The 17,626-nt window shown below is 40.7% G+C and overlaps 1 protein-coding gene across 3 annotated transcripts; it reads right to left on the minus strand.

Annotated features, from left to right (window-relative positions):
- Positions 1 to 14: 14 nt before the first annotated feature.
- LOC125890657 (rho-related BTB domain-containing protein 2-like) lies at positions 15 to 17,396 on the minus strand. 3 transcript variants are annotated; one of them, XM_049579394.1, is made up of 10 exons: positions 17,170 to 17,396; positions 11,563 to 11,764; positions 11,247 to 11,350; positions 10,971 to 11,156; positions 9,933 to 10,873; positions 9,716 to 9,834; positions 7,897 to 8,047; positions 7,709 to 7,797; positions 6,305 to 6,410; positions 15 to 3,910 (listed from the first exon to the last, which is right to left on the minus strand). In XM_049579394.1, the coding sequence occupies exons 1-10, from the start codon at positions 17,190 to 17,192 to the stop codon at positions 3,705 to 3,707; spliced, it is 2,127 nt and encodes a 708-aa protein (XP_049435351.1). In that variant the 5' UTR covers positions 17,193 to 17,396; the 3' UTR covers positions 15 to 3,704. The 3 variants fall into 3 exon arrangements, with proteins under 3 accessions (XP_049435351.1, XP_049435350.1, XP_049435352.1); XM_049579393.1 differs by lacking the exon at positions 17,170 to 17,396 and adding an exon at positions 13,495 to 14,345; XM_049579395.1 differs by lacking the exon at positions 17,170 to 17,396 and adding an exon at positions 13,302 to 13,359.
- Between the last annotated feature and the right edge of the window lie 230 nt (positions 17,397 to 17,626).

The raw sequence follows: 17,626 nt of genomic DNA on the forward strand, positions 1-17,626 counted from the left end.
AAACTGCTCACGTTGCTTCCTTTTTTATTTAGTAAATATTATTTACACATTTTCAAGAACACATGCTACAGAATTTCAGATTTACAGCTCCTAAACAATAAAAACAGCTCTTGAGAACAAAAATACCTGATGACTAAGGAAAACGTCATCCAGGCTTTGAACACTGAGAAAACATTCAAGTTTTTTTCTTGTCATTTAATGTTTTTTTTTATTGATTTATTTATTTAATCTTCAACCATTTCAGAACAAGGCCTCTTAAACTATGCAGTAGTGATTGTGCAGCATATATAATATATTCCTGGTGCTGCTAAAGCTCCCTTTGGTTTGTGCTTCTCTGCAGCGGTGAAATTAGCACCCAAACATATGGAAAAGGGCCCCAGTGACAACTTGTTTGTAATTTATGATCTAATTTTTTTTTATTTGTTTATTTATTTATAGTTTTTTTACCTGATGTTGTCTACATATCTAATAATGATGTTGCTATACCATCTAATGCAGTTTGAATAGAACCTGGTGCTACAAAGCAGTGCAAGTTTGAAATTTCAAAGTCAGACATTTCAGTATGCATAGTACAAAAACATTACATATGTTAAACTATGCAATAGCTTGTATCAATTGCTATGCCAAGTTTGAATTGCAAGTCATCACACAATTTCTATTTACATGTTTGAGTTACAGTCTTACTCCCGATGGCCACGCTGTCTCCGCATTTTGTAGCTATGCAGACTCCAAAACTGGAGATTGTTAGCATAAAGCGATTTTTAAAACAATAGAACAGATTTGAAATCCCTGCATTCTTTACATGGTTAATGTCACAAATTAATGGTTTGTCATTATGTTAGTCTAGTGTGGCCTTGATAGTCCTTAATTAGTTTTGTGTTTACGGCTTTAAAAGGACTTAAACCCTCTGCAGTGTTCAAACTGAAGCTCACTCACGGAATCGATCACAAGTCGATTGCTTTACATCCAAATTATGGATTATGTACATTTACAGGTACACACACACGCACACACAACCTAGAGAGCACCATGGTAACTGAACACAGAGCAAACAAACTAGTAAGCACAGTAACACTACTTTACATTCGATACCATACACTACACTGTACATTAAGGCATGAGGTGTTGTTGATGCAAAACATCAGCAGAAGACTCGTTGAGAAATGCAATGCACTGAGGAATGAAATGCATGTCTATGATATTTATCAATCACACCACCAAGGCAAATTCTAACAAAACAGACCGTCCTGCTGTTAAACTATTATACTGAACTATATTTTGTGTCATCAGACAGTTTAATAAATCAAAACATTCAGAATTAGGATAAAGCTGGCTCTAAGAGTGGCTCATCCTTCACCCTAATGTCCGACCATGGGCGCCAAAGACTTGATTCTTATGTTCACTTAGTAATAAACAGAAGTTGATGTAATCGAGAACAATTTAAAGCTACTGCTTAGAGCACCAGCACCACTACTCTAAATCTATATCTTACACTTTAAGTGACAGTGAATAAACGTCATCTACTTTGGCGAGCCCTGTTCATGCAGTGTAGTTATTAGGTCGAGAGTTAATACAAGCAAGAAACTGATTTTGTCACTGAACTGATTCATACCACTCCATCATTTTAAGCTCTTTGTTGGGCTCTATGTATCTGTCTAGTAAAAACTGTATGGAAAAGTCTAACCAATCATATCATTATGCAGGATTAATGCTAGCCTTTCTTTACATAATGCTGCCATCAGACTTTTTTGATAACAATGGCATGTTTTATGGATGTACCATACATCTTTATGTCATTTATATAAACATGTGTCTACGTTACTTTGCACTGTAATCCTATTTTACTATTTGTCAACTGTATGTTTGAACTGCCTGTAATTTGCATGTATACTACAGCATATAGTAGATGTAACTGGAGGTCAGCACAATGAGTATTCAGTTATTTTCAACAACAGTTTGTAGCTGCACAGTAACTAAATGCAAGTCAAGTCTATATTCAGTACAGTGTATATGTATTACTCAGTAATACTGTACGATTCTGCTCACTGCCTGCAGTGCACAATATTAAGTAACAGCACGTTAGAATGATGCAAGTTACTTGCAGTTCGTCTGATATTTTGTACAATTTACAATACTACCCATCTTCACTGAGCACCATGCTTAGAGATGCAGTCCATACTACAATCAAGTACAACAGTATGACAATCTTGAACATATACTGTGAGTTGTGCAAAATAAATCAAGAGAGATGTCTTGATCCAGACCATTTCACAACCTTTTTTTTAAACATTTTAAATATCATGGTTTTGTATCCTCCCCAGTTCCCTTTTTTTTTTTTTTTTTTAAATTTGTCGCAGCATGTCATGACACTTCTGTCTTTAGTGCCGCTCATCGGGATGCTGCTACTGGAGGTTCTTGTGTGTGTCTCTGCGGAGAAGAGTCCAAAAAGTGCTTGAGGTGTGTAGAAGAGGATGGATGACATCCAGGTATGAGGAAGCCTCCTGCATGTACAAGTCTAGCACAGCCAACTGCAGACAGTCAGGGGGCATCCTCTGATCGACGACTAAGATAAATCTCTAAAGGCCAAATCACCACCCATGATTGATTCGTCAAACACACCATCAGCAAGTTACGGTGCACATGATGAACATGCGGTCGCTTCAGCTCTGGAAATGCTGCTAATGGCTCCGAGATGCATTACGTGTTGCCTTCCAGTGATCAAGCTGATGGAATCATTCAGTGTGAAATTGAGGGACTCAGGAAACATGTGTGCTAACAAGCCTCATCAAGCAACACATATGAAATCATAGCGGTTTGTTTTTTGCTGGCATTTTACAGAAAATACAGATATTTTCCTTGATTTGGGATCTCTTGTGTCTCAGGACACTGGATGCATTCATGTAAACTAAAGCCCTTTTGTGACAAGAGGCCACAAATCACAAAATCACAATACGTAAATGCTGAGCGTGTCCAGACTCACATCACTTTTAGCTGTGCAAGCCGTACAAAAACATTCAAAACTAGAATGACTTTACACAAATAAACAGGAGTGGAACTTGCCAGTGTTTTCATTTATGCTTACACGATCATAATTAGCATGGTTCGAGTGACTGACTGCACTAATTGATTCCTGGCAGGCCATACTATCATTACATCCTGTTGACGAGATCATACTGTACACATAGTTTGGTAGATTGTACAAACACTTAAGGGCAAAGTGTTATATCTCTGAGACTGAGAAGTTCTGTGTTGAATTGCTGGTTGTTGCAGCTGATAAGCAGCACTTGGTTATCAGTTCAGGTTAATTGATGATAATCATGATCATAGGTGGAAAGTTCTGTGCCAGCAGAGTCCTATTTTTAAAACTCAGGTGGTGGAACATATAACAATCACTATGAGTTGTTATTTGCGCCAGTTACACTGTGCCATATGTCAGTGAGGTTCATATCACTGAGGTTTGAGTCTCATGTACACCAAGCTAAAAATCTAAGGAACAAAACTCATTACTTTAACCGCCAGATTAAGCTGACCTTGCAGACCTGGAGGAGTGCCGTTTGACTGCAGAGGCAAACAAACAGGAGGAGAGACTGTGTGCCTGAATAATTGGGGCGTACCTAGCCAGCAGTGCTTCTCTTTTATTGTATCTTTTACGACCCACTTCCACACTGATGCACTTCAGAGTGGGCCTGGCCCTTACCACTCGGTCAGATGACAGCGGATGAGCCAGAGGAGGGAGAGTTTGAGTTAGGGGAGGAAGGAAGGTTCCAGAAGAGCCACTTGCGTTTGCATTGCCGTCTCTGATACAGGTAGTCCTCCTTGTCGCGCTCTTTGCGTGCTCTTTGGTAGTGGTCATCCTCTTTCAGGTACCACACAGGGGGCCAGCGATGCTTCTCAAAGTACTCTTGGTTCTCTGCATCAGAATAAACTATTTTAGAAATATGAAAAGGCCATGTAGGAATTTCAAAAGTGAATTTCCTCACAATGATTTTTGCATTTCAATAAGGTCACAACAACAAATTGCAGCACATATACATTGGAAGAAACAAATCTTAGTGATATTTGCATATTTTTCACAATAACCATTCTGTTAGAAATACATTACAGAGAAAATCTTATATACAGTAGCAGTGGTTCCCAGCTGGTGGGTCGCAGCCCAAAAGTGGGTCGCGGGACCCTTCTGAGTGGACTGCAAGTGACTCGCAAACATCTCAAGTTTGTAAAAACCACACTTTATTTTAAAGTACAGTGAATTTCTGGCAGAGAGCAGTAGTACCATTTCCTGCTGCAGCTGTAAAGCCCTCCACAACCAGGCCCCCTCTTACCTCACAGACCTGCTCCACCCTTACACCCCTTTCTGCAGCCTCCGCTCTTCCAATGCCAACCTTCTCACCGTCCCAAAGACCAAGCACAGAACCTGGGGGGACAGAGCCTTCTCTGTTGCTGCCCCCACCCTCTGGAACTCCCTCCCAAAACACATCCGTGACTGCACTGACTTTCCATCATTCAAATCACTACTCAAAACTCACCTGTTCCGTTCTGCTTTTAATGTTTAGCTACTTTTATTCATTTACTTATTTACTTGTTTTTTCACTCCCATTACTATTCCTCTTTGTCTTCGATGTCTTTGCTGAAATTGTTGTTCTATTTGATGTGTTTGAACTGTCTCTGTAAAGTGACTTTGAGAACTTTGAAAAGTGCTTTTTAAATAAAATGTATTATTATTATTATTATTATTATTATTATTATTGTTGATTAACGCACAGCTACTTGACAGAAACAGAAAACTAGCTTGACCATGTGGCCAAAAGCAAGGATGACATTGTTAAATTATTAAACTGTGTGGACCTTTATATATTGATCAAGGAAAAATCTGGACCCCGTGGCTGGACCAGTTGGGAACCACTGTTATATAGTGTATGAATTATAACAACTTTATTTCTATATATAAACACGACCTTAAGTTCCAGTGTAATAGCAAAAATGACAGCATTTGTAAAGGAAAAAAAAAACTTAAAGTGGCTCTATGGAAAATTCAGAGCGTCTGGACAGGTTCAAAACCTGAAGGTGCCTGAACCAGCTAGCAGTTCACTCCATAAACAGTGCTAAACTACGGAGAAACGCAGATTACAACAGTCAACACAGAGGGCGTGTGACTTCATCCTCGGCTCAGGACACCATTACTCCACTATATCTTTACAAAGCAAATAGTGGTTTGCTGTTATATTAGTGCTCTGAATGTCACATATAAACCCTTTAACAGGCTATTGTATGGGCCTACTGTAATTACCGATTTTGCAACACTAGACTTTTATTTATTTATCTTTTTATTTTGGAAAAGAGAGCAACCTAAGGACCAGATGACACAAGAATATTTTTGGATGATGGATCAAACCAGTACAGTGTAGGCAGTAACTATCAATTTTAGTAGTCCCTGGTTATATAATGAAATTATTATTTAATTCTGAAGTGCTCAAAACTAAATGTATCTCTTACTGAGGTGAAATAAGTCCACTGAGATGAATCTGCTTTTGCAGATTTCATTTAATTTGGCCAACTATCCTAAAACCTATTTAACACGTTTCAATTACCTCTGCCTAAGAGGGGTCTTGTTTTTAGTTTGGTTTGTTTGTCTGTTTGTCTGCAGGATTATACAAAAAACCTGCTGGCCTAATTCTCATGAAACTTGGTGAAAGAACCCATGAAATTTTGGACGACATCCAAATCGTGGGGTTGATACAAAACTTTTTCCCTTTTGTTAACAAGATAGGACATTTGGCTTTGATGGAATAAATACGATAGATCTTAAAATCCACCAGATGGTAACAAAGTTCAATAGTGACAAAACATAAGCAATTGTAGAAATACAGTGACTCTATATCACAATCCACATTCATGTGTAACAGTAACAGTAATCTTGGACACTTGGACACAGTGGTTTCATGGGAGAACCACAATTCTAACAAAGCTTTTCTCAGACTAAAGTGTACACACACATACACACATACCATACAACTAATTATACTCTTACTCATATCCAAATGTGAACTGTCTGCAATTAACTCCACCAGAGATATTAAAGAAATATAATCAGACATATTCAGTGGTTGCATTTGCAGATTTGCATATCACAGAAGACTGGATTATTAGCTTTGGCATTCTCAAAGTGCCCTTCTAGTTTATGCTGCTATGATCCAAATGGCCACACAACACACACAAGTTTGTTGGCATACTGTACTGTTCATACTTTGTTTAGAGAGGACATTAAAGGTCGGTCATGTGCTACCAGATCACACTTGTGTGTTACCTGTAGACTTGGCCTTCATGTCTCGGGGAAACTTGCGGCACACACTGTTGTAGTTGGTGCAGATGTGATGAAGACACCAGCCAGTGAGCTGTTGGGCACCGTGGAACTGTCAACATACAAATTCATTATTTGTCATTTTGCATTTGGGAACTGTTGTACATGAAAGGCATGGTTGCGGTGGTGTTTTGACAGACACCTCATTATTTGAAATAAACTTAAAGGGCCAGTGTGTAAAATGGGTTGAAAACAGTGACATCAGTGGTCAAATTTCTAGATTGTAGGGCTCACTCGCTCACCCCTCCCGTCGGGTAAATGACCTGCACAGAATGGGATTCGGTGCGTCTTCTTTTCCTCGCAGATGACGGTTCGGGTTCATTCTCTCCTGTTGCGTGGTAAGTGTGGTCCATTCGAAAACTCTATAACTAAAAAAACTTTTCACTACTCTCTATCGACGAACTACTAACACTCTCTGCTGTTTCCTCCTCCTTCTTCCTTCCTTCCGCTGTCTTCGTTGGTTCATTTATACACGCAAAACGCGTTCTCTGGCTGGCTGGATTGTCTGCTCGGGCTGCCTTACATGGCGGCGCAAGATGGCGACCTCTCTAAAGCAAGGCCCTTGCTAAACATAATTATAAGGCTACGAAAACCAAACGAATTTTATTTTATAGCGATTATACACTTATATAAACATATTAATGGGTAGAATGTTCAGATTCAGATTCAGATTTGACAATAAACCATGCCAAATATTACACACTGGCCCTTTATATTTATTTTTGACAACAGTGAGTACAGTGGACGTTTTAGGTGACCTTGGGATTCCAGTTTGGCTCTGCCTGTACATACATTTTGTGAGTTTCCTCATATTGTGTTGCTCATCAGCTAATGCTAATTTTAGCATGCACGCATTAGTATAGCACAAAAAAACATCTTTAAGACAATGCTTCAAGATTAGATTTTTTTTTTTTTTTTGCTTTAGTGGTGCATATTAAGAAAAAAAAAGAGCAACTAAACAAATGAACACATGGCTCTCGCGCATTTTTGTCCAACTGGTAATCCAGCCTTGCATATGACACTGAAGAGGTAGACCTGAATTGAGAATGCAGCTGAAGATGCAGCTGAGATAAACTGAAGTGCTGAGCCTGGCTCCATGTATCCTAAAAGTGCCGACTGTTCCAAAGATCTGTTGCCATTCACTACACCAAACAGCTGACCAGCACTCTGAAAAACAGAGTTTCTTTGGCTCCACCTACGAGGTGTAAAGATTATTTCAGCCTCCAGAGCAACTCTCCCTGAGAAATGCCCTCATTAAAAAAAAAAACAAAAAACAACAATTTGCCTAAGCATTATATAAAGAGCTTTAAGTGCCCTCCCTGTTTACTGATGATTGACAGGTAACTTTACCTGGGCCATATCCAAGTACACCAGCACATCTCCGTCAATGTCAGCCCCCATCATCGCTGCCTCCGTCAATACTGTTACTGTGTAGAGCTCTGAAAGAAACATAAAGGCTGGTCACTGTGTGCATTATCACAATGGCTTTCTGTAATACAATCCTGTGGTTTACAGGGTAATAACTATACCAAATGTACCTGTAAGTGCAACCAGGTGGGGGAGGCAAAGACGATTGGCAAGAACAATAAGCTCCATTGCATCCAGGTCAGGCCGAGAACAAAACCGCCCAGTATAGAGATATTCTAGCACAGCCCTCATACAGCTGCGAGTTGTGTTGGGAAACAGCACCTTAGAAACAGGAACATGTGACGCAGTCATGAATCGGGGGCTCAAAGACTTTGCTGTGTTTTGCATTTAATAGAAAACGGAGAAGAAATCTTCTTTTCACTCTTGTTTTTATATGATGTAATAAAAATAAAATGATAGAAAATCTAGTTATTTTCAGAATTGTGATTTACTTTTTCAGCTCTGCTTCAGCTGTAGCAGCAACAATAGCCACACAAAAAAATAAAAATATCATGAAGTGTCTCAAAGCTGATAAGTGTTCAGTACATCTAAACAAAAGCTTTGAAGAGCCAATTGACTTTTGATTTTTTTTTAAATGACAATATCTAACTCTCAAACTACCTGCAGAGGTATTTTTCACATGTATTATTTTTCACTGGGATCATTCTCTGTTAAGGCGGAAAAACAAACAGAGCTCACAGAACTACAGTATGTTTGGATCACAGAAGCCAGTGTAATTGTATTACAACAGACCAGCAATCCTCTAATTAAATTATTCCTTGTATGCAGACCACTAAGTTCATTGGTGCTCTACTTGGCTCAGTACAGGTAACGATCTTTGCTGCACTAGCGTGCTTTGTGTAATTATAGAGTGATTACATTTTAAATGCTAGTGCTTTATAAGTCGACTGTGTTGTGATCACTGGACTCCACAGATGATTTGTTCATTTGTGTAACTTAAATTGGACTTATGTGGGTTTTTTTGTGTAACCTAAGCCCACACAAAATGGCAGCTTATGTTTGTTGTTCTGCCAGAATGGACTCAGCCTCCCACAACACACTGTTTACAAACCTAGCTGTGAAGTCCTGCCCATGGAGCCAGTCTTAAATCACCATTGGTCACTGTAGCATGTGACCCTATGATGTCACTGGCAATAACAAGTCCACTGGAAATGACAGCAACATGGAGGTTACCCCTGTACTGACTTTGGTTTCAGGCTATCCCAAATACAAGTTTTTGGGCATCAAAGCTTCAGTAAGAAATATTCATGATAAATCAAAGCTTTGATGGGGCGGGAGTTTAAATGAGAAATCAAGACGTCTGTGCATGTCCCTGAAATAATGTGACTTTGTTAGCACACCATAATTGCCAATACACCAATACACCAATTTGCAAGATGGCTACGCTGTTACTTATTGTTTTCAGGTGGTTTGCCAAGCTCACTCTTGGTTTGTGGCATACCAGTTTCCTTTGGATCTGGCACTTGACTTGGGGGGGTAATTTTTGCAAATTTTGATACTATTCCAGATGCTTGACATTTTTGACTCACTAGCATATCTGTAAGCCTGTCACATGTGGTCAAATTGTCCCAATTTCAGAGGTTCTGGCAAGACTGCTGGTGACTGACGATAGATGAGAGCAAGTCAGAGTCACAAACGGTCACTAAGTTTAAATGTCCTTGTCTGAGAATAACTAAAAAGTAATAAAAAAAAAAAAAATAAGCGTTGATGCATAATTAATAATGTTGTGTAGCTATTTCTTAATTTATGCAATCTGTGGTAATGCATATATACTAACAAAAAAAAAAATCGAATTCTTATTTTGACATCGATTATCACGGCAACTATCGAAGCTTCGAAGCATGGCAAGGCAGTTCAACTTTGGTCTGTACTTGAGCTCTGTTGGTCTAATTTTACAGCCCAATAAACAAGTCATGTAAGTTGACTTACCTCTTTAGTGCAGCTCTCCACAAAAGGCCCGCCAAACATAGCTGCCATCCAATCACAACTAGAGATGAGTAAAGGCTTGTGGGCCATGATGGTCCCATCGTCTAGCTTGAATACTACATCTGTAATACAGAGATGAGACACAAAGGACACCTCACTTTCAGCTGCGTCCACTCTATTTAGAGCAGAACACACGAACAAATGAATCATTTCCACTCACCAGAAAAGGTGCCTTTGGCCAAGCACTCTTTGACTCTGTTTGTGCGCCGTACATGGAAGGCTTTGGTGATTTCTTGGTTCATGAAGGCTTCATTGTTAAGTATGTTTGCCACCATCATCCGCAGGTCAAAGACCTCCAACAGCTCAGCGATGTGTGCAATGTGCATTAGCTCTTTCTCATTCTCATCTAGCTGACCAGTGTACAGGTAGCGAAGTACTGCTCGGAAAGGACCAAGCTGCATGGACTGGTCCATGTGCACTACAGTCATGGGCCTGGGGCTGTATGTGACAGGGTCATCCACCAGCTCCTCCTGGATGCTGACGAAGGCTCGGCTCCACGAGGAGAGCAGTCTGCCCCGTCGGGCCCCCTCAGAGTCTTTCAAAGTCCCATCACTAGTGCATGCCCTCAGGTTGGCCCTGTCTCCATCGTCGCTGCTTTCGCAAACATCAAAGCTAGCAGCACGCATCAGCAGCTCTCGGCCAGAGAGAGGACCACGAGAGGGCCTTTCAGTCTCCTCATTTTGCGTGTCCATAATAAAGAGGTCATAGAACTTTGAAGAGGATGTCGCCAAGTATATCTTGTGTGCAAAGATTTTCTGTCGCTCCTGCAGGACCAGGATGACATCAGCACAGTGTGGGTCCTCCAGAAGACCGACTGGATGCTCCTCTGTGGTGGTTGGGGGAGGAGGCACAGTGATTATAGGTGGGGGAGGTTTCGGTGGCAGGAAGGGTGCCTGAAGGAGAGGCCGCTGAACATTTCTGAGGTGAGATTTCCAAAACTGCAGGTGTCGGCGTGAGATGAGCGCAGCTCGGATAGCATTATCAAAGACGTCCTTGACTCCAAATTGAGCAACAACACTGGTTTCATAATATGGCACTCCCAACTCTTTGGCCACTTCCCGACCTCTCTCTGGAGGAAGAATCTCGTTGGATTTAATGGGCCTGAAAAACAAGAAAATACATCAAAGGCAGTTCTGGCACAAGAGGGGTAAATCTCAAACAACCTATTTGAATCTCGTTCAAACGTGAATCCCTCTACCTAGCTAAAGGCCTCCGTGCCCTGTTCACCGCTTCCAGGTCTGCATAGCGCAGGTCCAGTTGACAGCCCACCAAAATGACAGGAGCACGGGGACAGAAGTGCTTGATCTCAGGGTACCACATGGTTTTCACATGATATAGAGAGTTGGGGTTGGCGATTGAGAAGCACAGTACCACCACATCAGACCTGATGGAAAAATGCAGGACAAATTCACTAAACTCAGGAAACAGCAGGGCACATAGTGGTAGACTAACACTGAATTTTATAATAACTCACCTGCCATATGCAAAACGCCGGTCCTTATGATGGTCTCCGAAAGTATCCCACAGGCGAAGGGACACACTGACATCATCCACCACATCTCTGGAGCGCTCTAAGACCTAATAAGAGATGACACATCCAGGGATATTTCATTTTAGTGAGTCACTAGTGTGAATGTGTACAGCTAAATGTGCATTTTAGCCATGTTTAATGTTATATTTGTGAATAGGTTTAGTTTACTTCAATGACCAGAGATTTAAATCCTTGAATACATCTTTATAAGGATAAAATAAGCATGTAGTCTTAAAAAGTCACAAGCTTGCATGCTCACCTCCTGGCACACTCTGTACTGGTCAATTGCCCAGACTGTGGGCACATGTGTAGCGAGTAACTGGTACTGAGTCAGTGTGGCATTGCAGGCCCGGGCACAGATAAGGCGGGTCTTTCCGACTGCATTGTCTCCCACCACCACACACTTGATAGTTTCAACGTTTGGCCTCTCATAGTCCATATCAGAATCTGTCAGCTGGGACCTGTCAAAACGCAAAGAAGCACAGAGAGCTGCATCAGCACTTGAAATCCTAAACTATTGTCCCGAACGGTACAGGAACATGGATCAATACGGATATTAGACACTGTGACTACTCCTCATCTGCACTGCTCGTTCTGCCTGCAGAGCTATCAATGGACGGTCTCGTGACTTCCCTGTGCCCATTCACAAGTTCCCTGTCCTTGCTCCTGATGTAGAAAAAAAATTTAAAGGGCCAAGCAAACAAAACGGGGGAGATTTTTTTTTGGATCTATAGAGTTTGCAACACTGCAAAAGTACTGTGCCAATTTTCAACATTTTATTTAATTGTAAGGCATATTCAGTTTCAAAACAGAAAGCCATTTCAAAATCTGTTTAGTCTTCATTTTCTGGACAAAAAAAAGGTTCCTTTGCAGATATTTCTGTAATCCCTTTAACAATCTACAAGCCTAAAACATCTCAAGAACCTTATCTTCAATCATCACTGGCCTAATTCATAACAGTGACTACTAGAAATCTGCCATCCACAAACACACCTTCATTAAATGACATGGAGGGAATAGGTAAAGAGACTATTTCATAGTCTTGAAAATGGTGGCTGATCATTTAGGTAGCTGGACTGGTTTCCAAGGGAACTGTAGCCTTTGTGTGCGTGTGTCACAGTCTACAATCTTCCATCTATTGCACTGATGATGTTTCCTTTTTCTTATTTTAGAAAAACAGCACCATATAAACGTCACAACTGCTGTGATCAGCTCATTTTAGTTGTAACTTGAGCCACCACAGCACGCCGGACATTAAACTCTGTTCACTGTAATGTCCAAGCAATGTCATAACATTGACCAGATCTATGCTTAAATGCCAGACCACTATCTGATTTTTGTCCAGCATCCTCCTCCTTGAATGAGATACTGCTCTCTGAATGACCACCTCTGATCAGAAGAGTCAGGTGGTGCTAACTTCTTATGAATGAGGTCAGATGCTCCTGGTGTTCCTGCACCTGCTGTGCAGAAATAACTGGCCCCCTCCCCTCACTTTTGGTCACCTACACTACAACCAGATTCTTTTAGGATGACAATAGGAAAGCATTGCTTATTTCTTAAAGCAGGGTTTCAGACTTGTCTACAATGCCCTAGAGATTACTATTACGGGTTACTATGATTTTTTTCTGACGGTCATTTGACGTTTGCAGCCATTCATAAAACCAGCCTTTCATTGACTGCACAATCTGCATCCCTATAGGCTAGGTCTCACCTCCACTTAGGCATATATATATCAAATCATCTGACAGTCTGACCTTAGGCTGGGCCTGTATGACACTATAGAGATACACCGCCTCTAATATTGCTCATTCATATGCCCTTTTCGGTTACAGTCTCCACTGCGCAACTCCCGAATTAATTCATTTTCATATGGTCAGACCCTATACATTTATAACCCACACGGCGCCTCCAGACTATCCTACATAAATCACCATTAAATAAGCTTGCAGCCCTTCCTTATCATCCACAGCAAACATGATCAAATTGTGCATATCCTACCAGAAGGACCGAACAGTCCCACCACCACCACCGAGACACTAGTCATGAGGCTCTGCTGCATTACACCTTATGTAACACCCCGTCACTGACTCTTGAGCCTGTTTATCTGGCTGCACGCTCAGCGCACAAAAACAGCGACAAGGAAAGAAAAAACATTGATTCCTCTGCAGGATGTATGTGTTGTCTGTCTTACCGCAACATAAGGAAGTGCTGCTGCATCGGGTTGGTCGATGAACGAGATAAAAAGCAGGGCTCCATCGGATGCGGCTTGCACCTGACGGCAGCTCGTATTTAACTTCATCTTCGAGGCAAGGTGAACGAGGCTTGAAAACGGGCGGCCGACCGCAGATGTTTCAGGAAACGTCCCCTGGCTGGATCAGTGCGATAAGTCCGATTGCATTGCCAAAAATACGAAGGCTGATCTGAAGCCTGTCGGTGCGATGCAGAGCTGCAGCCCTGACCGTCATGGAACCACCTCCACTTACTGTAAGGCCTCCGGAGCTAATAATAGGCAGGCACCGACGAGGAGGAGGAAAAAAAAAACATTCATTACAAAACACTGATCCACTTTAAAGTCGCACAAATCTCATTCCACAGCTCCTAAGTAGCCTGCATAGACTGGCCTCCAGCTCGGCACGTGTTTTGGTTTTTGACCTCTCACGTTAAAGACTGTGGATTGTACTTTGCACAGTTTGTACAGTTTACAGTATGCTTATGTTGTGAGTGTGATACAGGACATTTAAGGCCCCTCATGCACCCAGGCCGGGTTCAATAACTTGTACACAGTGTTGCACTGCAGACTTGAGCATGAATGATCAGCTCTCTAGCATTAACTGTCAGTGTTGTATCCAGGGGCGGGTCTAATACAGTTTTAGGTGGGACAGGTGGGGTTAATGCAGTGGAGAGACTAGTGATTAACTTGTGCATGTGTGTGTGTACAGTATACAACAGCTTATACACACACATGTAGGGGCTAGTGCATGTGTGGCAGATACATGACACAAAGTCAGTAAGAAAGGATTTAGATGCCTGGCACCAGTGTTGAGGAGGAAAGAAATGATGTCCACATGTCTGATGGGTTTATTCCTAATAGTCATGTAGTGTATGATTAAGTATAAAACATTTGGTATAAAGTATCATCATGTAAATATCATCATGTAAATGGCTGAACATTGTTGTGCAAAAACAAAATTGCAAACAGTGCAACATTTGTTCAAAACTGTCCATTTCAATGCCTGAGCGTGGCTGTGCAAACGCAAAATTGCTGTGTATCTAAAAGCCTTGTGATTTGTTCATTTTCCTCGCTCTATATTCCATGCCAGGAATGTCCTTTTGTCTGTAGGAACAGTCTGTCACATCTAATTGGCCTGTGTGAAAACCTGTGATAATATAATAATTAAGTCCTACTATCCTCAGATGAGTACTTCCTAATTAACAGCATCGGAGCTTGTTACTATTGCCAAAATTGGTCACATTTGTATGCCATATCAAACTACAAATGTTATATAGCATAAATAAACAAGTTTCAAACATAAAATTTGATCAGGTTTTGCACCTTTTCCACTTTTGTGTCAGAGATGGCTGCTGTCTTGTTTTTACATGTATTACTCTATTGGGGTTTTTTCTACCACTTGATACACAAAAAGGTGTCCATGAGCGAGAACAACAGGTCTAAGTTGAGCAGAATGAAGTATAAGGTGCAGCAAACCTAGAACATTATGTCCGCAGATGAGGACGCAGGGTCGCAGGAGGTTAAATTAAAGTTACTGATCAAAATGTTGGAGATCACAGGGGGGTTACATTGGGATATATTTTTTTTGGCAAAAACCTTGTACTGTAACATATATTTTGTTGCTTAGCATCTTTTTGTCGAGCAGGACTTCATTCTTTTGGCATATTTTCAGACAACAGGGGTCAGCAAAGCCTGATTAACAAATTTGAGTGCAACACTTCTGCATTATATTTTATATTTTTAGGATTTTTCAGTGTTATTTCCCAGTTCAAAACATTTGTAGAAGGGGTGTCGGACGCTTAGTGGTAGAGCAGGCGCCCCATGTACAAGGCTGTTGCCGCAGCGGCCCGGGTTCGAATCCAGCCTGTGGCCTTTTGCTGCATGTCACCCCCCCACCCCCCTTCACACTTACCTGTCCTGTCCATTAACGGCAAAATGGCCAAAAAATTATCTTAAAAAACAAAAAAGATTTGTAGAAGAGTAAGCCCAAGTAATAAGTTACATCGCTCTGCTGAAGTAATTAAAATAGCTACATTACTTATTACATTTTTCACAGGGTAACTGGTGATCTGTAAACTATTACCAAAGTGACCCTCTCAGCACTGTCTGGTACACAAACAATAAAATTGTTTGATTGCATCCACTTATCCTTGTGCCATTCAAGAGGGCTGTAAAAGGAAAAATGCATGAGTCATGATAGCTGTTGAGCTTTATATAAATGATGAGCTGTTGCCTGGTACTAAATTAACTCCTCTGTCTCTTTTCAACTGTGCCTTTATGACTCTGCATGAGTCCCTCTGATGGGTTCGGAGAAAACTATTCAATAAAAAAAAGGTGAAGTTATGTGGAAAACTTGATTCATAAATCATACATGCGCATGTATACATGTCTAATACTTAAAAATATGATGAACATAGATAATAGAAATATGTTTGATGCCCTTTTTTAGCGCCTTTTCTCAATTTAGTGCCAGAATTTCTTTGCTATGTAAAGAAAAAGTGGTGTCATGGCATCCTGAGCAGGGAATGAAGTCATGCTACGTAATCCAAGCTTCTCTGTGGTTCGTTGTGGTAAGCCGGTCCAGCCACACGTGCATGTGTGTATCCTGCTGGCTATAGCTCATCACCGCCACTTCACTGTGCTCATACAGCATTTAGCCTACAGCTGATATCAGGACAGCAACATCAGGAAAGTGAAGCACCCACTGGCTCCCACCCACTTAACATAGTTAGCTCTGTTAGCACTGTTTATGGAGTTAGCACTGTTAGCTACTAGCCACTGCCACCTCCATGTTGAGAACTGTGTCCAGACAAGTCACAGTGCAATTACTTTCTAAAAAGGAATGGTAAAATTAAAGTAGAGGCCAAGACATCTTGACTTCTAATTCTTCAAGTCAAGCTCCAGTAATAATCAATCCTGTGCCTCTCATGATGCAATGAGTAGCACCTCTTTGTTAGATTGTTCTTACCAGGAAAATGCTTTAAAACCACACATCCTCAGTAAGTAATGTTGCCTTTCTGATAAAAGATTAGAATCTTCCCAGGTGAGATAACCCTTATGACACTACTATCTTTTTATGTAGCATTTGAACTAATGCAATACATCCAGTTTTGTTATAGATTCAGATACATGTTCTTTTTTATCTGTAAATGTTACTCTTTTTTTGCATGTTAACACAATCTCTATCACTATTTTGGTTAATAAAGACCAACAAGGTTATTCACATTGACTGAGTCTCTGTGATTCATTGTGTTTGTGATAATAAACTTGTTTTCAATCCTAAAAAGTGTATTTGATAAACCTAGAGAGAACTCAGTCAATGCCATGTCACAATTACCAAACAGGCTACTGTGATAAATCTACCTATTGTGCATAAGATTCAGATTTATCATTGTAGCACACATTAGCCAGTATCCAAGACGATTCTTAGTAGAGTGTTAATGATTAGGAGAGTGGCTTATTTCTTGCCTTTTACAGTGTTGACACACACACAGACACTGTTAAAGGCTCTTATTGGCTGTTAGTTTATCTGTTGTTTAGCAGTTTGGGGCATTTAGTGGTGTGATAACTCAACCTCAGGACTCAAAGCAAAGAAATGACCATAGTTGGTCTGTGATAAATCAAAAAGCTACTCACCACTCACAAGTACTGACAGCCATATTGCTCAGACGGTGGGAGGTTTCCTCTGTTAAAAAAAGGTTATTTCCACCGCAGTCCGATTCAGTAAGTCTGTCCTCACAGCCTCAGATGATGCAGTTTAAAGAAGGCTTTAACTCCATAATAAAAAGTCTAGTTTATCTTTTATTTCTGTCACGAACTGCCTACATCATTCACATTACACAGCCTAACAAAGCAATCCAGTGTTTGTACATCGTAACTTTGTCCCAGCACCAAGAGGATCAAATTACAGTCGACCTTTATACTTGTGAATTATACAACATATTTATGCCAAAGCTGTACTACATTAACCACAGAAGGAATCCCTCAATAACAAGCAACATTCTGTGACAATGCTTTTACAGATTTATATCCTACTGCATTCCTATTTTATTCAGGTATTAGTCTGAGTGTACACAACATGTCAGGTTTCAAA

Source organism: Epinephelus fuscoguttatus, linkage group LG6 (genome assembly GCF_011397635.1).
Source record: "Epinephelus fuscoguttatus linkage group LG6, E.fuscoguttatus.final_Chr_v1".
In the NCBI taxonomy this organism is placed as follows: domain Eukaryota; kingdom Metazoa; phylum Chordata; class Actinopteri; order Perciformes; family Serranidae; genus Epinephelus; species Epinephelus fuscoguttatus.